The following is a 22,677-nucleotide window of genomic DNA, read 5'->3' on the forward strand; positions in this document are numbered from 1 at the left end:
CTGCTTTTATGTTCTGAAAAGGCCTGAGTACATCAGCAGCACAGCGTAAATATCAGCGATAGCACAGGCCTGAATCCCAGCGAGGAGGGCTGTCCCTGGGCTAGTCCCAGGAGACATGGGGACTCACATAAACCTCCTAGATGGGCAGGTTGTTCAAAGCCCAAGAGGCTGGTGGCTACGGTTGGAGGACACATCCACGGTCCTGGACATCCACGTCCACCTCTCACATTTCAAGAACACTTTACTCCTCTCTCTGGACAAGGAGCAGGCTCCCTGCAGCCAGACATGCTTTTATCTGTTCTTCCCATCCTCCCGTGGCTCTAGTGTCCCAGCCGCTTGCCCTGTTAGAACCTGGGCAATGTCCCAGCTTTAGGTGGTAGCAGCTGTAGCACCCTCATGGGATGAGAACATGGTGTGATGCTCTGATTGAAAGTGACCATTTCTATCCCTATTGTGCAGTTGCAACAAATCTTGGACTAAGCCTGTCACGCAGGGTGTCAATGGGAAGTTATGATTTGCCAATCATGACTTTCCTGTTTCTATGCGTGGATCTCCTTCCTTTCTGATGCTATGGATATTGGCCATGGACTGGTATCTTACCCTGCTGTTGTATCCCTGGGTGACACCCCCCGGTAGAAGGTACCTGAAGGCCAGACAGCTATATGTTGATGGCCTGTCAAGGACACTGCGCTCTCACAAGGGGCCACAGAAGAAACTCCTTGCACCCAGATAGCTCTTCCTGTGCACAGCTCCGCAAGAATATGAGCAATGCTGCCCCGTGAGTCACCAAGCCGTGCAAGGAGCTGAGATCTGCTCATGTGACCCTGGACTCCATCTTGGGCCAGTAAATTTCCACAAACAGAGGCTGTAGCTATGTTTGAGACAGTAAAATTCCACACTCAGGGCAAAGGGTATAAAAACCCCTGAGATATCACCATCTTTTGTCTTCATTCTCTGCTTCTTTTCTCTGGGCTGCATTTCTGACAAGGAAGCTTCTATTATTATTAGACTTTTAGTTTTTAGTTATCAGAGGATTGGTGTCAGCCTGATACTGGGTCAGGCCTGAGTGATATGTTGCCCTGGCTAAGTGACTGATCTATGGCGATTAGGAGGCCCCTCTCCGTGATGAAATTGGTTCCAGTAACCACTCCTCATAGAGTCCAGCGTCTGGGTGGTGAGCTCAGAGTTTGGTGCCTACGAGGACTGCATTTTTGACTTCTCAGGAACCAGTGTGTGAGACAGAAGTTCACTTTTGTTACTGGCTTGGGATAATCTAGGGATTGAAGAACCATCAGTGTGGGGTGAGTCTGCCCTGCTTCTCAGCCGTCTGTCCTGAATCTGGGGTTCTCAGCTGTGAGCCACTGAGACAGAGTGACATATGGACACAGAGCTCACCGTTGACAGTTGGACAGTATCCCCCTTTAACAGATGGGGAAACTGAGGCAGCAGGAAGGAACGTGCCTTGATCCAGGAACACAGCCCACGAGTCCCTAGTTGCCAGTCCCTCAGATCCTGCTAATCAGACCCACACAGCAACACAGAGGCCTGGCGCTCCTTCTCTTTCCGCTGAGCCGGGAGTGAAGAGTTTCAGTTTTGCCATGGATTCGCTGGGGGACCTTGGACAAGTCACTTGCTCACTCTAGGCCCCAGGCTCTCCATGCATTAAATGGAGATTATTATGGGTGGGGTGCTACTATAGAAAAGCACTGAGCAGGGCCTTACAGTCACACCCTGCACTGATTGGGTTCCGTACAGCCCATCGTTAGCCCACTGTGCACTGTGCAGGATTCCAGGCAGTGAGCGGTCTCGGTTCCCGTGCAGGTCCCGTGTACATTTGTAATGAGCTGGCTAGTGCAAAGTGCGCCATTTAGCTCCCAGCATGTGAGCTACAGAAGCCAGCCCGGCCTCCGCACAGCAACCCACCTTCCTTGGTAACACAGGGGCTTATCCTTCAGGCTCTCTCAACTCTTGTCCAGCTAGTTTCAAAGCTGATCCCTTCTCTGACCCCAGAGGGCCAACCCGGGACAAGGGGCTTCCAGCCTGTATCCATTGCAGAGGTTCTTCCTGCTCCAGGCCCCCAGGCTGGAGGAACAAAGGCGACCTGACAGCCGAAGGACTGATCCACACAATGGTCTTTTCCCTCAGGACTTTCTACCTGATCTTTAGGTCCCCAAGCTGGCTGGAGTCTGATGCACAGCCTCACCCGCCTGCCACACTGCCCTGCTCCCCATGTCAGCACCTGGGCTCCCCCAGAGATACTTTTATACCCTTTCCTACTTCCCTCTGTGCTCCCGACTGGCCTGTTGGCTCCCGCCCTCCGTCCTTTCTGCAATTGCTGCACCTAAGCAGGGAGCAACCCTGACCGCCTCAAAACCCTGCCTGGTGTCAGTGGGGACAGGTGCAGCCCTCGGCATGGCCAAAGTCGGCCAGGAAGCTCCGGAGAGCAGGGGACTGGGACGACGCTGGAGTGAGCTGGCTGAACGGCACTGAGGTTAGTGGGACCCAAAATGATTGTGTTTTGGGGCCTGTAACTGAAAACCCTTTCTGTAGGTGCAGTGCTCAGCGGACCCAGTCTGGATTGGGTCTGCATTCCTCCCGCGCCCCATGCCACTTGGAGCAGCAGCATGGACCAGAACCACCCGTCCTGCGGCCCATCCCTCTCTGAAGGGGAAAGCGGTAGTGCCCAGGTCTCAGACACAGGGCACGAACAGTGGATAGGAACACTGCCAGGCCAGAAAAGGGGTGAGGTGGGGGTGGCGGGTGCTGAGAGCTGTACCAGGAGTGGCCATAGCTGTGGGATGGCTGCATGTTCAGCAGGGAATGGGGTCCCCCCGCCCCACCCCATTGGCAGTGGAAAGCCCTCCGAGATTGAGGGACTGACACCCAAGAGACCAAGGAGAACCTGCTAGGAGCTGTTCACCAGAAGAGGAGTCCTCCCACGAGCCCCTCAGATTTGTTGGTGTAGAACGGACAGAGCCGGGCACGCGCTGGTTGTCTGCAGACAGCAGTCGCTCACCCGGTGCCAGCTCCATCTCCATGTTTCCCGTCGCTGAATTGCACTGGCAGGCCACTAAAAATAGCCCATAACGTCCTGACGTTCCCTTTCCAGTTCAGCAGTTGTTGGCGTCACCACGGGCATGCAGTGTGATTGTGACCAGGGTGGGAGTCTCCTGGGGATGCGGAGTGTACAAGGACGTCTCCTGGTGGCGGTGAATGCTAGGGGAGGGGGCATGAGTCAGGGTCTCTATTACGATGTGCTTCCCCCTACGAGAGAGCTGGAAAGCCCCTGATGGAGAAGACCCTGAGGACGCTCTCCCGGATCTTTTTGGTTCTGACCCCATAGATGATGGGATTCATCATGGGTGGAACCAGCAGATAGATGTTGGCGACAATAATGTGAACATGGGGAGCCACATTGGGCCAAAACCGATGAGTGAGAAAGGAGAAAAACGCTGGTGTGTAAGAAACGAGGATGACACAGAGGTGGGACCAACAGGTGCTGAGGGCCAGGAGATGCGCCTCTTTAGAGGGGAGCTCAAAGACGGTCCGAAGGATCAGGATGTAGGACAGGACAATGAGGATAAAATCTATCCCACCCGTGAGAAACGCTACAACCAGACCATAGGCTCTCGTGACCGTCGTGTCTGCACAGGCCAGTTTCACCAGGGCCATGAACTCACAATAGGTGTGAGAAATGACGTTGGTCCGCACAGTACGGCAGCCATTTCAGCAGGAACGGGTGTGGAGACAGCAACACGACCCCCCTCAAAACCACCCCCAGCCCTATCTTGGCGACGGCCCTGTGGGTCAGGATGGCCGAGTGTCTCAGGGGGTTACAGATCGCGATGTAGCGATCGAAGGCCATGGCCAGCATGAACCCGGACTCCATGTTGGTCAGGGAGTGAAGGAGATACATCTGGAACAGGCAAGCGTCCATACGAATGGCGCCATCCATGAACCAGAATATGGAGAGAATTTTGGGCAGAGCGGTGCTGGAGACGGTCAGGTCGGCGAGTGCCAGCATGGAAAGGAAAAGGTACATGGGCTCATGGAGGCTCGGCTCAGTCTTGATAACGACCAGGAGGAGGCAGTTCCCGAGCAGGGACAGAATATAGGCGGAGCAGAAGGGGATGGAGATCCAGCCATGCACCGCCTCCAGTCCCGGGATGCCCAGGAGGATGAAGGTGGAGGGATGGGGCATGGTCCTGTTGGAATCTGCCATGGTGGGTCCGGCAGGGTCTGGTCTGGTCCACTGTACGCCTGCTTCCCAGGCCCTGTCCGGAGCTGGAAGTGACAGAGAGCCGTTAGTGTTTTACCAGTGTAAACCAGCTGGAGACCAGGCCCGCTGCTACCAGCTGAGCGAGAGACCTGAACCCAACTGATTTTACTGATTGTACCTTCCCTTCCGCCGGGAGGAGTGAATAGTGCAGCAGAGGAGGGAAGGGAACATGATGTGAGGGTTATCAGGCAGGTGCGTAATGGGTTTGGATGGCTCAGCCTGGAGTCTTGTGGGAGCTGGCTGCTAAGTATCCCCTTGGTGGCCGTCCCAGCTGAGAGGAGGGGGGTGGAGTGGCCCCGGCCACTCAGCTGCCCCCTCCATCCTTAGAGGCAGCCTCTTTTGGTCAGATCTGCGGCCTCTTGGAAGGATGTGGGGCAATCTCACCTGCTGTAGTTTGACTCCCCTGAGCTTTCCCAAGGGCTTTCAAGCCAGCATCTCTTCCAGCAATAAATGCCCTGGAGTAAAGCAAACCCTAAAGCAGACTTACTGACTGTGCTTGTCGAACATCTCCGTTTACAGAGCAGGAGAGCAGGATTCGCAGCCAGAGGGAAGCTGCCGTGCCGCAGTGGCAGCCAAGGAGGGCTGTGGGGTTTGAGGGACGCTCACAGTCTGTCACAAGTGGCAGGCCCCTTAAAATGCTCTAAGGATGGAGATTCCAACACCTCCCAAGGTAACCCATTCCAGGGCTTCACCACCCACCTAGTGAAAACCTTTTTCTTAATGTCCAACCTAGATCTCCACCACTGCAACTTGAGACCATTACTCCAAGTTCTGTCATCTGCCACCACTGAGAACAGCTTAGGTCCATCCTCCCTGGAACCCCCTTTTCAGGTAGTTACAGGCTGCGATCTAATCCCCCCTCATACTTCTCTTCTCAGAAGTGAGCATGTGATAGAGGAGAACAAAACAAAGCATGGAGCGGATGACATTCAAATGGATAAACAGAGAATAGTTCCCAACCAATAATATCTATGGACACTTCCCCCACTGCAACTGGAGACCATTGCTCCTTGTTCTCTCATCTGCCCCATTGAGAACAGCCTAGCTCCATCCTCCCTTCGGGTAGTTGAAGGCTGCTATCAAATCCCCCCTCATTCTTTTCTTCTGCAGACTAAAAAAGTCTAGTTCCATCAGCCTTTCCTCATAAATCATGTGCTCAAGACCCCAAATCCTGCATCTTGGCGGGGGGTTAGACTAGGTGACCCTTATGGTTCCTTCTAACCCTGTGATTCCATGATGTAAAATCCTCGTGTAGACCAGGCCTTAGTCAAATGCAAGTTATTGGGTTCAATACAAGGGTAGCTGGGTGAAATTTAATGGCCTGGGCTGTACAGGAAATCAAAATAGATGATGAAATGGTCCCTTCTGGACTTTAGCCCCATGGGTCTATCGGTAAAGAAAGCAGACCAGGCACTCACATTTACTCTTTCTCATACTACACAAACAAGGGAACATTCAATGAAATTGAAAGTCTGAAAGTCTAAAATAGATAAAAGAGGCGTGGCCATTGCAGGCAGCGCTGGTGACACCCGTTAGTGAAGGCTGTCTGACACTGACACTGACCAGACCACATTGTCAGTGGGTCACAAGTTTGCCAGACTTGAACCGTTTGGCCTGAACTCTCCCATGCCGGGTGTCTGCTTCCGGCTGAGGGATTATGTGAAAGTGTCAGACAGAAAAGAGTGAGGTAAGAGCCCCTCCATTCCAGCCCCATTACAGCCAGATCCCCGAAGTGCCAGGGGAGGCGGTGACTGTGCATGAGCACAGAGCTGACTCCTGAGCTCTTTACTTAGCTCCTGCTCCCAGGGACATCAGCCGGGGGGCACAGCAAACTAGACACCAGCAAAGCGGGGCATTGTGGCCAGTGATACTGGAGTAAACTCATCACCTGTGGAAAGGGCCAGGGATGTTCACTGGCTGTGCAGAGCGCAAAGGACTATTGACTTGTTCTCTACCCCGTCCTGCCCACTTTGCCCAGGGTCTGTTTAGCAGTGCGGTCTGCAGCAAGAGATGGGTACCTGTGAATTGTGAGCTGTAAGTGTCTTCCTAGGGAATGCCCCTGTCAGGTAGCCGTATCCCACACCTCTCTCACAGCAGCATCTGCAACAACATCCCACGCCGAGAGTGAACACAGGGAAAGTGCCGTGGGCAGGATGGAAAAGGGTGTATAATATATCACAGGGCAATCCCAGTGGGGTTCCTAGGCTGCAGACAGGAGACACCAGCCAATGTCTCTGCATGTCTGTGCTTCTGTGTTCTTTATCCATCTGTAGGAGTAAACAGTAATTAAGGGTCCTTCCCAAAGGGAGAGGAGAACTCCCGGGCTCTCTGAGGAGTCAGAGAAGAATTGGCTGCTCAGTGTATTGTGTACATTTAAACATGATCGTCAATTAGTCAGAGAAGCAGGGATAATGGCTAGATCTCCATAGGGTCTGACGCCCTGTCTATGCCTGAGATGGATGGCTAGCGAGCAGACAGACAGATCTGGAGAAAGATGATGCAGGAGAGACATGGACACTTTCTGCAAACACACAGGGCTGTCGCTAAGGGCTTAGAGATAAGTAATTCTGTCTAATGCCAGATTATTAATCTGAATGTCACGTGGTAATTGGTCAAACACCTTTTAATGGTCTAAGTCTCTTACATCTCCCCAGTTACCTTTAGCCACCAAATTTGTTATCACCTAAAAAAAGAAATCACGTCTGTTTGACATGTCCGATTTATTTTGACGATGACCCTTGCGTCTCCATCAGTTTACATCCCAATGGCCAGTGCTGGTGTATGTGGTTGCTCAAAATAACTTCCAGACACAATGTAAAACTGAGGCCTTGATCATATTACTAAAATCTTACATGGCAGCAGAAGTGCCGTTGGTAACCCCAATGTCCTGGTCAGATTTCAACGTGGGTAAACTGAGTCACACTAGACTGTTGATTGGATACAATATTCTTCTTCTTCTTGTGTGCAACTGTGCCCAGCGCCTGCCATGAAGGACTCAAGCTGCATTGTGCTGGACACATGAAATGAAGACCTTGTTTTACAAGAAATTCCTCTTCCTGTCCTGTTGTAAACTGTGTACCGTAGGGCAGCTGTGTGCTGCTAAACAGCTGCCATGCATTCCTTAAGAAGTGAGTGCAACGGATCCTATTTCTGGTTTGTAAAGCTGCTGGAACCTTTCTGGAGCAAGCGGCACTGTGGGAATGTCAGAAGAGGCATGGTCCGGGTGGCAGTGCTTTCTGCTACCACACACTACTGCAGCATTCACAAGATTAAAAAGTCAAATCTGCTTTTATGTTCTGAAAAGGCCTGAGTACGTCGGCAGCACAGTGTAAATATCAGCGATAGCACAGGCCTGAATCCCAGTGAGGAGGGCTGTCCCTGGGCTAGTCCCAGGAGACATGGGGACTCACATAAAACTCCTGGATGGGCAGGTTGTTCAAAGCCCAAGAGGCTGGTGGCTACGGTTGGAGGAAACATCCACGGTCCTGGACATCCACGTCCACCTCTCACATTTCAAGAACACTTTACTCCTCTCTCTGGACAAGGAGCAGGCTCCCTGCAGCCAGACATGCTTTTATCTGCTCTTCCCGTCCTCCCGTGGCTCTAGTGTCCCAGCCGCTTGCCCTGTTAGAACCTGGGCAATGTCCCAGCTTTAGGTGGTAGCAGCTGTAGCACCCTCATGGGACGAGAACATGGTGTGATGCTCTGATTGCATGTGACCATTTCTATCCCTGTTCTGCAGCTGCAGCAAATCTTGGACAAAGCCTGTCACGCAGGGTGTCAATGGGAAAGTTACGATTTGCCAAGCATGACTTTCCTGTTTATATGCGTGGATCTCCTTCCTATCTGATGCTATGGATATTGGCCATGGACTGGTATCTTACCTTGGTGTTGTATCCCTGGGTGATGCGCCCCGGTAGAAGGTACCTGAAGGCCAGACAGCGATGTGTTGATGGACTGTCAAGGACACTGCACTCTCACAAGGGGCCACAGAAGAAACTCCTTGCGCCCAGATAGCTCTTCCTGTGCACAGCTCCGCAAGAATATGAGCAATGCTGCCCCGGGAGTCACCAAGCCGTGCAAGGAGCTGTGATCTGCTCATGTGACACTGGACTCCATCTTGGGCCAGTAACTTTCCACAAAGAGAGGCTGTAGCTGTGTTTGAGACGGTAAAATTCCACACCCAGGGCAAAGGGTATAAAACCCCTGAGACATCACCATCTTTTGTCTTCATTTCCTGCTTCTTTTCTCTGGGCTGCATTTCTGACAAGGAAGCTTCTATTATTATTAAACTTTTAGTTTTTAGTTATCAGAGGATTGGTGTCAGCCTGATACTTGGTCAGGCCTGAGTGATATGTTGCCCTGGCTAAGTGACTGATCTATGGAGATTAGGAGGCCCCTCTCCATGATGAAATTGGTTCCAGTAACCACTCCTCATAGAGTCCAGCGTCTGGGTGGTGAGCTCAGAGATCGGTGCCTATGAGGACTGCATTTTTGACTTCTCAGGAACCAGTGTGTGAGACAGAAATTCACTTTTGTTACTGGCTTGGGATAATCTAGGGATTGAAGAACCACCAGTGTGGGGTGAGTCTGCCCTGCTTCTCAGCCGTCTGTCCTAAATCTGGTGTTCTCAGCTGTGAGCCACTGAGACAGAGTGACATATGGACACAGAGCTCACAGTTGACAGTTGGACAGTATCCCCCTTTAACAGATGGGGAAACTGAGGCAGCAGGAAAGAAAGTGCCTTGATCCAGGAACACAGCCCACGAGTCCCTAGTTGCCAGTCCCTCTGACCCGGCTAGTGAAGCCCACACAGCAGCACAGAGGCCTGACGTTCTCTCTCTCTTCGGTGAGCTGTGAGTGAAGAGTTCCAGCTTCGCCACGGATTTGCTGAGACACCTTGGAGAAGTCACTAGCTCACTCTGGGCCCCAGACTCTCCATGCATTAAATGGAGACTGTTATCTCTAGGGTGCTGCTACTGAAAGGTGCTAAGCAGGGTCTTAGAGTCGCAGGTTGTATTGATTTCTTTCCATGCAGCACATTGTTAGGCCTCTGTGCACTGTGCAGGATTTTAGGCAGCGAGTGCTCCCTGGTAAACAAGCAAGACAAAGCTGAAGGCTGAGCCATACGAAAACCTATTTTTGTGGCGGTAGTTTGCAGCTGTTCATTTAAAACTCCCTCCTGTGTGAGGAGGACGGCAACTCCCTTCATCACGACACACACGCAGCCTCACTGCATCAATTGAATGCAGCACAAAGAGAAGCGATGCCATGTAGTGGCTAAAGCAATGGTTCTGGGGGTCAGGACTCCCGGTTTCAGCACTGAACTCTGCTGCTCACACACTGTGTGGCCTTGGGTAAATCACTTCACCTCTGTGTGTCTCAGTCCGTCCAGCAGATGGGAAGGACACAGCTCAGCAGGCTAGCTAAAGACCTTCAGATGTAGTGATCAAAAGGATGTTTGTTAGACTCCGCTTTATTGTTCAGCCTCCAGCCCCTGGGCAGGGGTGGTTTGTGGTTCCCGTGCAGGTCCCGTGTACATTTGTAATGAGCTGGTTAGTGCAAAGTGCGCCATATATCTCTCGCCCTGTGAGCTACAGAAGCCAGCCCGGCCTCCGCACAGCAACCCACCTTCCCTGGTAACATAGCAGCTTATCCTTCAGCCTCTCTCAACTCTTGTCCTGCTAGTTTCAAAGCTGATCCCTTCTCTGACCCCAGAGGCCTGACCCAGGACAAGGGGCTTCCAGCTTGTATCCATTGCAGGAGTTCTGCCTGCTCCCGGCCCCCAGGCTGGAGGAACAAAGACGACCTGACAGCTGAAGGACTGATCCACACAATGGTCTTTTCCCTTAGGACTTTCTACCTGATCTTTAGGTCCCCAAGCTGGCTGGAGTCTGATGCACAGCCTCACCCACCTGCTACACTGCCCTGCTCCCCATGTCAGCACCTGGGCTCCCCCAGAGATACTTTTATACCCTTTCCTGCTTCCCTCTGTGCTCCCGACTGGCCTGTTGGCTCCCGCCCTCCGTCCTTTCTGCAATTGCTGCACCTAAGCAGGGAGCAACCTGACCGCCTCAAAACCCTGCCTGGTGTCAGTGGGGACAGGTGCAGCCCTCGGCATGGCCAAAGTCGGCCAGGAAGCTCCGGAGAGCAGGGGACTGGGACGACGCTGGAGTGAGCTGGCTGAACGGCACTGAGGTTAGTGGGTCTCAAAATGATTGTGTTTTGGGACCGTAACTGAAAACCCTTTCTGTAGGCGCAGTGCCCAGCGGACCCAGTCCGGATTGGGTCTGCATTCCTCCCGCGCCCCACGCTGCTCGGAGCAGCAGTCTGGACCAGAACCACCCGCCCTATGGTCCCTCCCTCTCCAAAGGGGAAGGCTGCAGTGCTCAGGTCTCAGGCACGGGGCAGGAACGGTGGATAGGGACACTGCCAGGCCAGGAAAGGGGTGAGGTGCGGGCGGTGGGTGCTGAGAGCTGTACCAGGAGTGGCCATAGCTGTGGGAAGACTGCATGTTCAGCAGGGACTGGGGTCCCCCCGCCCCACCCTGTTGGCAGTAGAAAGACCTCTGAGATTGAGGGAGCAAAACCCCAAGAGACCAAGGAGAACCTGCTAGGCATGCGCCCATGCCCCCAACTGAGCAACTCCAGCCCAGTAGCAAGTGACCCGGGGAACAGAATTTGGGCAACTCAATAACTGGGCTGGATGCTTTGATAGCCCCAAGTGCCTGGGCTGGAACCCGGTGGAGTCGGTGGGCCTTGGTCCCCCTCTCTTGTTCCTCCTTGTACCTTGTTAGTGACAGAATCTTTGGGGGCGAAATTGGAGAATGTGGGGGTGAGCTTACCACTAGGCCAGCTGGTCATCGGCCTGTCCCACTAGAGCGGGTGAAAGGGACGGAAGAAGACCCCCCGTGCCAGCCCTAGCAGTGACCCGCTCGTAACACACTGGCCACACAGACCCAGGCTTCACAGTCATCAGCAGGGACTGAGACCAGCACCTACTGCCTCAAAAGCACAGACTCAGCCATTCGCAGGCCTGATGGGATCATTGTGACCAGCTAGTCTGACCCCCTGCACCGCACGGGCCAGAGCCGCCCCCCAAATCATTCCTAGGGCAGAGCTTTTAGAAGATCCCACCGTGGCAGAGAACCCTCTGTGGGGGCAGAGGATGAGAGAGCTGGCTAGCCCGAGTCGTGTACCCGGAGCTGTTCCCCAGAAGAGGAGTCCTCCCACGAGCCCCAGAGGTTTGTTGGTGTAGAACGGACAGAGCTGGGCATGCGCTGGTTGTCTGCAGACAGCAACCGGTCACCAGGTGCCGGCTCCATCTCCATGTTTCCAGTCACTGAATTGCACTGGCAGGCCACTAAAATTAGCCTGATGTTCAATTTCCATCTCAGCAATTGCTGGCCTCACCACAAGCATGCAATGTGATTGTGACCAGGGTGAGGGTTTCCTGGGGATGCGGTGTGTACAGGGACATCTCCTGGTTGCGGTGAATGCGAGGGAAGGGGCCATGAGTCAGTCTCTCCATTAGGATGTGCTTCCCCCTACGAGACAGCTGGAAAGCCCCTGATGGAGAAGACCCTGAGGACTCTCTCCCGGATCTTTTTGGTTCTGACCCCATAGATGATGGGATTCGTCATGGGTGGAACCAGCAGATAGATGTTGGCGACAATAATGTGAACATGGGGAGCCATGCTGGATCCAAACCGATGGGTGAAAAAGGAGAAAAACGCTGGTGTGTAAGTCACAAGGATGACACAGAAGTGGGAGCCACAGGTGCTGAGGGTTGGGAGATGCGCCTCTTTGGAGGGGAGCTTGAAGACAGTCCGAAGAATCAGGATGTAGGACAGGACAATGAGGATAAAATCTACACCCCCCGTGAGAAACGCTACGACCAGACCATGGGCTTTCTTGACAGTCGTGTCTGCACAGGCCAGTTTCACCAGGGCCATGAACTCACAATAGGTGTGAGAAATGACGTTGGTCCCACAGTATGGCAGCCATTTCAGCAGGAATGGGTGTGGAGCCAGCAACACGACCCCCCTCAAAACCACCCCCAGCCCTATCTTGGCAACGGTCCGGTGGGTCAGGATGGTCGAGTGTCTCAGGGGGTTACAGATCGCGATGTAGCGATCGAAGGCCATGGCCAGTATGAACCCGGACTCCATGGTGGTGAGGGAGTGAAGGAGATACATCTGGGTCAGGCAAGCGTCCATATGGATGGCCCCGTCCTTGAACCAGAATATGGAGAGGATTTTGGGCAGAGCAGTGCTTGAGACGGTCAAGTCGGCGAGTGCCAGCATGGAAAGGAAAAGGTACATGGGCTCGTGGAGGCTCGGCTCGGTCTTGATAACGACCAGGAGGAGGCAGTTCCCGAGAAGGGACAGAATATAGACGGAGCAGAAGGGGATGGAGATCCATCCGTGTGCCGCCTCGAGCCCCGGGATGCCCAGGAGGATGAAGGTGGAGGGGTGAGGTGTGGTCCTGTTGGAAGGTGCCATGGTGGGGCCAGCTGGGTCTGGTGTGGTTCACGGCATGCCTGCTTCCCAGGCCCTGTCCGGGGCTGGAAGTGACAGAGAGCCATTAGCGTTTTACCAGTGTAAACCAGCTGGAGAACAGACCCCCTGCTCCCAGCTGAGTGAGAGACCTGAGCCCAACTGAATTTACTGATTGTACCTTCCCTTCCGCCGGGAGGAGTGAATAGTACAGCAGAGGAGGGAAGGGAACATGATGTGAGGGTTATCAGGCAGGTGCGTAATGGGTTTGGATGGCTCAGCCTGGAGTCTTGTGGGAGCTGGCTGCTAAGTATCCCCTTGGTGGCCGTGCCAGCCGAGAGGAGGGGGGTGGAGTGGTCCCGGGCGGCTCAGCTGCCCTCCCCGTCCTTAGAGGCAGCCTCTTTTGGTCAGAGCTGCGGCCTCTTGGAAGGGCGTGGGGGAATCTCACCTGCTGCAGATTTACTCCCCTGAGCTTTCCCCAGGGCTGTCAAGCCAGCATCTCTTCCAGCGATAAACGCCCTGGAGAATAGCAAACCCTAAAGCAGACTTACTGACTGTGCTTGTCGAATGTCTCCATTCACAGAGCAGAAGAGCAGGATTCGCAGCCAGAGGGAAGCTGCCATGCTGCAGTGCCAGCCAAGGAGGGCTGGGCCCCGCACCTTCCTGGGGAAGAGCTGACTAGGCCCAGGATCCCTGGGAGCTCGTCCCCCAACCTTGTCATGGTCACTTAGGACAGGGGCTAGGGTGTCCCCCCCCCGGGGACTCTCCACCTGGTACTTCCCTGACCCACAGATCATTGTGTATGGCTCAAAGCTAATACAATTTATTAAACAGCCACCATTAAACAAATGGAAAAGAGAAGGTGGAAGGCAAACACCCAGCGCTGCCCCTGGCCTGGGCCCCACAAACGGCATCTGTAGGGTGTGAGGGACGCTCACAGTCTGTATCACACGTCGCAGGCACTGCCCAGGCGTGGCTGCGATGCAGGGACACCGTGGGTCAGACACGGGGTCTGGGGTATCCACATGCCCCAGGCGCTAGGGGCAGGGCCCCTCTCCCAGTGTCAGCCCCCGTCGGGGTCATGATCTTCTTGAGTTGGCCCTGTGCGGCCTCTGGGCTGGGGGAGTCTCCCTGTGCTAGGCCCTGCCCAGGGTCCCCCTCACGTCGCTACCAGTCGCTCACTCACCGTACCCGGACCCAGCCCCAGCCTCTGCTCGGCTCTGCTTGATGCTGCTTGGCTCGGCCCTGCTCAGCCTGGCTCCCTGACCTGGCTCCTCCTCTCCCCACTCAGCCCGGCTGCTCTGTCCTTAGCTCTACCCTGGCAGCCCCAGCTCACACGGAGGATGGGCCCCACTCACCATCCCGACTCCCTCATTGGCCTGTCTGCCCTGTCAATCAGGCTGACATGGCATGTTGACCTCGCCCCAATGGCCCTGGGGTCTGTCTGTTTTAGGGTTCTGCTTCCTCATCCACCCGCCTCCACCCCTTGATGTGAGGAGATACCAGCCAAAAAGCCCCCCCTGCGTGCGAGTGAGGGGCAAATAGTCCCCTTACCCCAGTTCTCAATGCTCGCTCCACACCCTGAGCCTGCCCCCTCTGCACGTCCCCAGCCCGGGAGAACCCGCCTAGCAGCGCCCCTCACCCATCTCAGAAGGGAGCACGTGATAGAGGAGAACAAAAGAAAGCATGGAGCGGATGACATTCAAATAGAGAAACAGAGAATAGTTCCCAACCAATAATATCTACAGACACTCAGTGCTTCCCAAAGAGTTAATTCCCAAACGCTGGAAAATTACCAGCAAAATCAAATGGGAGGAAAACCGTGAATGAAAATATACAACCAATGGGAAAACGGATGAACGGATAGCAAGCAATAGAACTGGGACGTTATGAAAATGGAGAAGGGACGTCAAAGACGTCAGGGAAAAATCCACCTTTCGCAGGGCTAAGGATAACAAAAAAAGAGATTACTGAGTAAATTAAGAACAAAAAAAATCCTCACAATTTCCAGAGGGAGAAAGAAATCTCGTTAATGTTACAGAAAAGGTAGTGTTCAGTAAATATTTTTGTTCTGTATTTGGAAAGAAGCAGTTTGATGTGCTAATACCACATGAGCTTATGAAATACTTTCCAGCCCTTTGGCAGTCGAGGAGCATGTTGAAAAGCATTTACTAGGGAACAACCTTTTTTAAATGAACAGGCCTGGAAAACGTGCACCAGTGAGGAAAAGAGGTGTCCCAGGAGATCCTCCAGCCCACTTATGTAAATGTTTAATAAATCTTGAGATACTGGGGACATTCCAGATGTCTGGAAGAGTGCTAATAGTCTGCCAATATTCCAAAAGGGTGAGCAGGATGATTACAGGTTGATTATCCTAACACCAATCCTGGGCAAAAGATTGGAAAAGCTGATATGGGATGAAATCGATATAGAATTAAAGGGTAGGAATATAATTAATGGCAGAAAACAGGGGTTATGGAAAACTGGTCTTGTCAGATAAAACCCATTTCATCCTTTAATGAGAGTACAAGTTGGGTTGATCAAGGAAACTGAACAAATGCAGCAGACTTTGGTTTCCGTGAGACATTTGATTTAGCAGAGCAAAATATTCAGATAGAAAAAATTAACACTATACACTAGCAATAGAGCACATGTTAAATGGACTAAAACAGGGAAATGGACAGATCTCAGAAAGCAGGTGTAAATTGACAATTGTCAGTGAATGGGAGTGTGTCTAGTGAGTGACACAAAGTTTGGCAGGGTGGTTAAAGTGCTGAGGACAAGGCAGGCAGACAGACAGATCTGGACTGTTTGATCATAGAAACAAAATGTTTTAATACAGCCAAATGAAGGCGTGATCTACAGAATAAGGGACTGAATAATGGAAACCAGTGACTCTGAAAAGGATTTAGGGACCATAGCGGACAACCAACTTATCCTGAGCTCCTAGTGTGATGCTGTGGTAAAAAGGGCTAATGTGATCCTTGGATGTAAGAATGGGAGAAGTGAGTGGGAGGAGGGGAATGATGTTATCTCTGTACACGGCAGTGGTTTTGTTCAACATCTTCATTAATGATCTGGAGGATGGCGTGGATTGCACCTTCAGCAAGTTTGCAGATGACAATAAGCTAGGGGGACTGTTAGATATCCTGGAAGGTAGGGATAGGATACAGAGTGACCTAGACAAATTGGAGGACTGGGCCAAAAGAAATCTGATGAGGTTCAACAAGGACAAGTGCAGAGTCCTGCACTTACGACAGAAGAATCCCATGCACAGCTACAGACTGGGGACTGACTGTCTAGGCAGCAGTTCTGCAGAAAAGGACCTGGGGGTTACAGTGCATAAGAAGCTGGATACGAGTCAGCAGCGTGCCCTGGTTGCCAAGAAGGCTAATAGCATATTGGGCTGCATTAGTAGAAGCATTGCCAGCAGATCGCGAGAAGTGATTATTCCCCTCTATTCGGCACTGGTGAGGGCACATTTGAAGTATTGTGTCCAGTAGACTGTTCTCAGTGGAGGCAGATCACAGAACAAGGAGCAATGGTCTCAAGCTGCAGTGAGGGAGGTCTAGGTTGGACATTAGGAAAAAGCTTTTCCCTAGAAGGGCGGTGCGGCACTGGAATGGGAATGTTCTTACAGTGAGGGATTTCTGCCTGAGATTTAATCTAAATCTGTTACACTGTAGTTTGAACCCATTGCCTCTTGTCTTGCCCACAGTGGAAACAGAGAACAACTTTTCTTTCTTTTTATACAGCAGCCTTTCAAGTATCTGAAGATTGTGATCATGCCCCCCCCCCATATCTCCTCTTTTCTAAACTAAACATACAGAGTTCCTTCAGCCTTTGCTCATATAGCTTCTATTCCATCTCTTTGAGCATCTTTGCTGCTCGCCTCTGCATCCTTCCCAGTTTCCCCACATCCTTTCCACACTTTCATGACCATAACTGGACACAATACTGCAAGTGACACCTAACCAGTGCCTAGCAGAGCAGGACTATCAGCTCCCGTGACTTGCATGTGATGCCTCTGTTAATGCAACCGAAAATTGCATTTCCTTTTTTTGCAACAGCAAAGAAATCCACGCCTCTGAGAGACATAGGTGTACAAACCTAACCTCCAGTGTAGACAGCACAAGGTCGAGAGAAGAATTCTTCCATTCACCTATCTATCACCTCTCAGAAAGATGGATTACCTACGCTGATGGGAGAATCCCTCCAGTCGACATAGGCAGTGTCTACCCTGAAGTGCTACAGTGGACCCGCTGTAACGTATTAAATGTAGCCAAGCCCTGAAGAATATCTTCCAGAGAAGCATCCAGCCTTGATGTGACGACATGAAGAGTCAGAGAATTCACCACGTCCCTGCACACTTTGTTCTAACCATGAATCACCCTCAGTGTTAAATATTTGGTCCTTATTTCAGTTGGAATTTTTCTGTCTTCAGCTTCCATCCAAAGGGTCTTTCTCTGCCTTCCTCCGCTTGATTAAAGAGCCTATTATTCCCCAGAGTATTCTCCACATGAAAGTACTTTCACATTCAAGTCTCCTCTTGATTGTCTTTTTGATAAGATAAATAGATTAGGCTCTGTAATTCTCTCACTTTAAAGTTCTTTCTTCAGCCCTTGGATCGTTTTTGTGGCTCTTTTCTGCACCCTCTGCAATATTTTAACCTCCTTTTTAAAATGTGGACAGTAGAATTGAATGCAATATTCTAGTATCGTAGAATCATAGAATATTAGAGTTGGAAGGGAGGTGTCTAGTCCAACCCACTTATCACGGCGGACTAACCTCAGCTAAATCATCCCAGCCAGGGCTTTGTCAAATTGCAGCTTAAAAACCTCTAAGGATGGAGATTCCACCACCTCCCTAGGTAACCCATTCCAGTGCTTCACCACCCTCCTAGTGAAAAACTTTTTCTAATATCCAACCAAGACCTCCCCCACTGCAACTTGAGACAATTCTGCCATCTGCCACCACTGAGAACAGCCTAGCTCCATCCTCCCTGGAGCCCTCTTTCAGGTAGTTGAAGGCTGCTATCAAATCTCCCCTCATTCTTCTCTTCTGCAGACTAAACAAGCCTAGTTCCCTCAGCGTCTCCTCATAAGTCTTACGCTCAAGCCCCCAAATCCTTCATCTTGGCATCGGGTTAGACTAGGTGACCCTTAGGTTACTTCTAACCCTATGCTTCTATGATGTAAAATCCTCATGTAGACCAGGCCTTAGTCAAATGCAAGTCACTGGGCTCAGTACAAGGGTAACTGGGTAAAATTTAATGGCCTGGGCTGTACAGGAAATCAAAATAGATAATGAAAAGGTCCCTTCTGGACTTCAACCCCATGGGTCTATCAGTAAAGAAAGGAGATCAGGCACTCACATTTACTCTTTCTCATAATACACAAAGAAGGGAACATTCAATGAAACTGAAAATCTGACAATCTAAAATTGATAAAAGAAAATTTTCTCCATAACACTTATTTGGCCTGTGGAACTCCTGGCCACAGCTATTGTTGGGGCAAAAAGCTCAGCTGAATGGGATTCTAACATGCCGTGGCCATTGCAGGCGGCGCTGGTGGCACCCGTTAGTGAAGGCTGTCTGACACTGACACTGACCAGATCGCATTGTCAGCTGCTCACAAGTTTGCCAGACTTGAACCGTTCAGCCTGAACTCTCCCATGCCGGGCGCCTGCTTCCGGCTGAGTGATTATGTGAAAGTGTCAGACAGAAAAGAGTGAGGTAAGAGCCCCTCCATTCCAGCCCCGTTACAGCCAGACCCCCAAAGTGCCAGGGGAGGCGGTGACTGTGCATGAGCACAGAGCTGACTCCTGAGCTCTTTACTCAGTTCCTGCTCCCAGGGACATCAGCCGGGGGGCACAGCAAACTCCACAATAGCAAAGCGGGGCATTGTGGCCAGTGACACTGGAGCAAACTCATCACCTGTGGAAAGGACCAGGGATGTTCACTGGCTGTGCAGAGCGCAAAGGACCATAGACTTGTTCTCTACCCCGACCTGCCCACTTTCCCTGTGGTCTGTTTAGCAGTGCGGTCCTCAGCAAGAGATGGGTACCTGTGAGTTGTGAGCTGGAAGTGTCTTCCCTGGAAATGCCCCTGTCAGGTTGCCGTGTTGCACACCTCTCTCACAGCAGCATTGGCAACAACATCCCACGCCGAGAGCCGACACAGGGCAAGTGTCCCCGGCAGGAGTGAAACGGATTTATAATATAGCTTTGGGCAATCCCAGTGGGGTTCCTAGGCTGCAGACAGGAGACACCAGCCAATGTCTCTCCATATCTGCGCTTCTGTGTTCTTTATCCATCTGTAGGAGTAAACAGCAATTAAGGATCCTTCCCAAAGGGAGAGGAGAACTCCCGGGCTCTCTGCAGAATCAGAGAGGAATTGGCTGCTCAGTGTATTGTGTACATTTAAACATGATTGTCAATTAGTCAGAGAAGCAGGGATAATGGCTAGATCTCCATAGGGTCTGACGCCCTGTCAATGCCTGGGATGGATGGCTAGCTAGCAGACAGACAGATCTGGAGAAAAATGACACAGGAGAGACGTGGACCCTTTCTGCATACACACAGGGCTGTCGCTAAGGGCTCAGAGATCAGTAATTCTGTCTAATGCCAGATTATTAATCTGAATGTCACGTGGTACTTGGTCAAACACCTTTTAATGGTCTAAGTCTCTTACATCTCCCCAGTTACCTTTAGCCACCAAATTTGTTATCACCTAAAAAAAGAAATCACGTCTGTTTGACATCTCCGATTTATTTTGACGATGACCCTTGCGTCTCCATCAGTTTACATCCCATTGGCCAGTGCTGGTGTATGTTGTTGCTCAAAATAACTTCCAGGCACAATGTAACACTGAGGCCTTCGTCATTTTACTAAAATGTTACATGGCAGCAGAAGTGCCGTTGGTAACCCCACTGTCCTGGTCAGATTTCAACGTGGGTAAACTGAGTCACTCTGGACTGTTGATTGGATACAGTATTCTTCTCCTTCTTCTTTGTATGCAACTGTGCCCAGCGCCTGCCATGAAGGACTCAAGCTGCATTGTGCTGGACACATGAAATGAAGACCTTGTTTCACAAGAAATTCCTCTTCCTGTCCTGTTCTAAACTGTGTACTGTAGGGGAGCTGTGTGCTGCTAAACAGCTGCCATGTAACCCTTAACGGATCCTATTTCTGGTTTGTAAAGCTGCTGGAACCCTTCTGGAGCAAGCGGCGCTGTGGGAATGTCAGAAGAGGCATGGTCCGGGTGGCAGTGCTTTCTGCTACCACACACTACTGCAGCATTCACAAGATTAAAAAGTCAAATCTGCTTTTATGTTCTAAAAAGGCCTGAGTACATCAGCAGCACAGTGTAAATATCAGCGATAGCACAGGACTGAATCCCAGCGAGGAGGGCTGTCCCTGGGCTAGTCCCAGGAGACATGGGGTCTCTAAAAAGCCCCCTGGCTGGGCAGGTCGTTCAAAGATCAGGAGGCTGGTGGCTACACTTGGGGGAAACAGCCACAGTCCTGGACGTTCACCTCTCTCTTTTAAACACTTTCCTCCTCTCTCTGGACAAGGAGCAGGCTCCCTGCAGCCAGACATACTTTTATCTGCTCTTCCCATCCTCCCGTGGCTCTAGTGTCCCAGCCGCTTACCCTGCTAGAACCTGGGCAACGTCCCAGCTTTAGGTGGTAGCAGCTGTAACACCCTCGTGGGACGAGAACATGGTGTGATGCTCTCTGACTGAATGTGACTGTAACCCTTCTGCCAGACTGAGTCGGCAGCAGCAAGGGCCGTGTTCTATATCTAGGGGTCCCTGTCAATGATACAACACCACACTGGCTCGAGCCCCCACCCAGTCACCTGGGAAATTACACTGTCCCCTGGGCGCCCCCCAAAGGGCAATACTTCCATTCTGGCAAGCACTGAGTTTGAGTGTAGAAAGAAACCTTTTAATAGCAAAAGGGAGGTAACACAGCACTGGTTTGGGAAATAGTGTAAACAGAATTCACGAACTCAATGAGCCAAACCCATCCCAGAGTACAGGGTGTGTCCTTGCCTCTCCCTTCCTTCTTTCCCCTGTACTGACCGTTGCAGTTGCAATGTCCACCTCTTGGATGTGGCTCCACCCTCTATGCCGCGCCTGTCTGACACAGGCTTGCCCAGGTCCCCTCTGCTGTTGTCTCCTACCACCTTCGGGCTTTGCTGTGTCCCCGACCACTGGCAGTGACCATGCCTGTTTCCCATCAACCGCTGGCACCGACCACGCCCGGCTCCCGCTGACTGCACCGGGCTGGCACCGACTGGGCTGGTCCCTTTGTCAACCGCTGACCGCACCAGCCCCGACTGTGCCAGCCTCCCACCAGAGTTGCCTGGTGCTCACTCAGCTCTGTTAGTTGTCAGGCAAGGTATCCCAGATCCTCTACTGGTTCAGCTCTCAGTGATTTCAGCTCATGGGTAAACCTTCTGCTGACACACAGGCAATGTCCCTGCTTTCAGGAAACAAAAGACTCCAAGATGAGTCATTCATTCTACCTTTTAACAATGGGAAGAGAGAATCACTCCATACCTGGGGGCAGCCCTTTGCCAGAGCCAGTGCCATCCTAATAGGAGACTGCTCCACCTCCCCCTCTTTCCAGGCTGAAACATCTGTCTGCCACCCTTGTGGAGCTCTGTGTAGTTGAAGGTGCAGATTATATCCTAACAGACTGAGCACAGTTGTGCTGACATCTGTTCATTCAATTGAAGGACACATTTCATTACCCCAGCAGTTAACACAAAAGTGGTTTGTAGCCCAAAGCCAGCCCTGCTAACCATTTCCCATTATGCTCAGCACCTAGGTCAGTTATGCTAAATACTTCATTGTACTCATGCAGATACAAAGCTCATGCAAATAAAGTGCCCCCCTTTCAGCTGCTGAGCAGGGAGAGTGCCACTCAGACACTCAGACCTGGCTTACATGACCATTTCTATCCCTGTTGTGCAGTGCAGCAAATCTTGGACAAAGCCTGTCACGCAGGGTGTCAATGGGAAAGTTACGATTTGCCAAGCATGACTTTCCTGTTTATACGCGTGGATCTCCTTCCTATCTGATGCTATGGATATTGGCCATGGACTGGTATCTTACCCTGCTGTTGTATCCCTGGGTGATGCCCCCCGGTAGAAGGTACCCGAAGCCAGACAGCGATGTGTTGATGGCCCGTCAAGGACACTGCGCTCTCACAATGGGCCACAGAAGAAACTCCTTGCACCCAGATAGCTCTTCCTGTGCACAGCTCCGCAAGAATATGAGCAATGCTGCCCCGGGAGTCACCAAGCCGTGCAAGGAGCTGAGATCTGCTCATGTGACCCTGGACTCCATCTTGGGCCAGTAACTTTCCACAAAGAGAGGCTGTAGCTGTGTTTGAGACGGTAAAATTCCACACCCAGGGCAAAGGGTATAAAACCCCTGAGACATCACCATCTTTTGTCTTTATTCCCTGCTTCTTTTCTCTGGGCTGCATTTCTGACAAGGAAGCTTCTATTATTATTCAACTTTTAGTTTTTAGTTATCGGAGGATCGGTGTCAGCCTGATACTGGGTCAGGCCTGAGTGATATGTTGCCCTGGCTAAGTGACTGATCTATGGAGATTAGGAGGCCCCTCTCCATGATGAAATTGGTTCCAGTAACCACTCCTCATAGAGTCCAGCGTCTGGGTGGTGAGCCCAGAGTTCGGTGCCTACGAGGACTGCATATTTGACTTCTCAGGAACCAGTGTGTGAGACAGAAGTTCACCTTTGTTACTGGCTTGGTATAATCTAGGGATTGAAGAACCACCAGTGTGGGGTGAGTTTGCCTGCTTCTCAGCCGTCTGTCCTGAGTCTGGTGTACTCAGCTGTGAGCCACTGAGACAGAGTGACATAT

The 22,677-nt window shown here is 51.7% G+C and overlaps 1 protein-coding gene and 1 pseudogene across 1 annotated transcript; both read right to left on the reverse strand.

Moving 5' to 3' along the window:
• Nucleotides 1-3,264: 3,264 nt before the first annotated feature.
• On the reverse strand, nucleotides 3,265-4,222 carry LOC137149942 (olfactory receptor 52K2-like; annotated as a pseudogene).
• Nucleotides 4,223-11,825: 7,603 nt separating this feature from the next.
• LOC137149943 (olfactory receptor 52K1-like) lies at nucleotides 11,826-12,782 on the reverse strand. Its single transcript, XM_067543591.1, has one exon. It carries the CDS (start codon nucleotides 12,780-12,782, stop codon nucleotides 11,826-11,828), a length of 957 nt encoding a protein of 318 aa, XP_067399692.1.
• Nucleotides 12,783-22,677: the final 9,895 nt, after the last annotated feature.

The sequence above is a fragment of the Emydura macquarii genome, unplaced genomic scaffold, assembly GCF_026122565.2.
Source record: "Emydura macquarii macquarii isolate MOO-44397 ecotype Brisbane River unplaced genomic scaffold, CSIRO-AGI_Emac_v2 contig_920, whole genome shotgun sequence".
In the NCBI taxonomy this organism is placed as follows: Eukaryota; Metazoa; Chordata; order Testudines; family Chelidae; genus Emydura; species Emydura macquarii.

Excerpts from the sequence above, each read along its gene's own strand:
- LOC137149943 (XM_067543591.1), bottom strand. The coding sequence starts at position 12,782 with ATGGCACCTTCCAACAGGACCACACCTCACCCCTCCACCTTCATCCTC.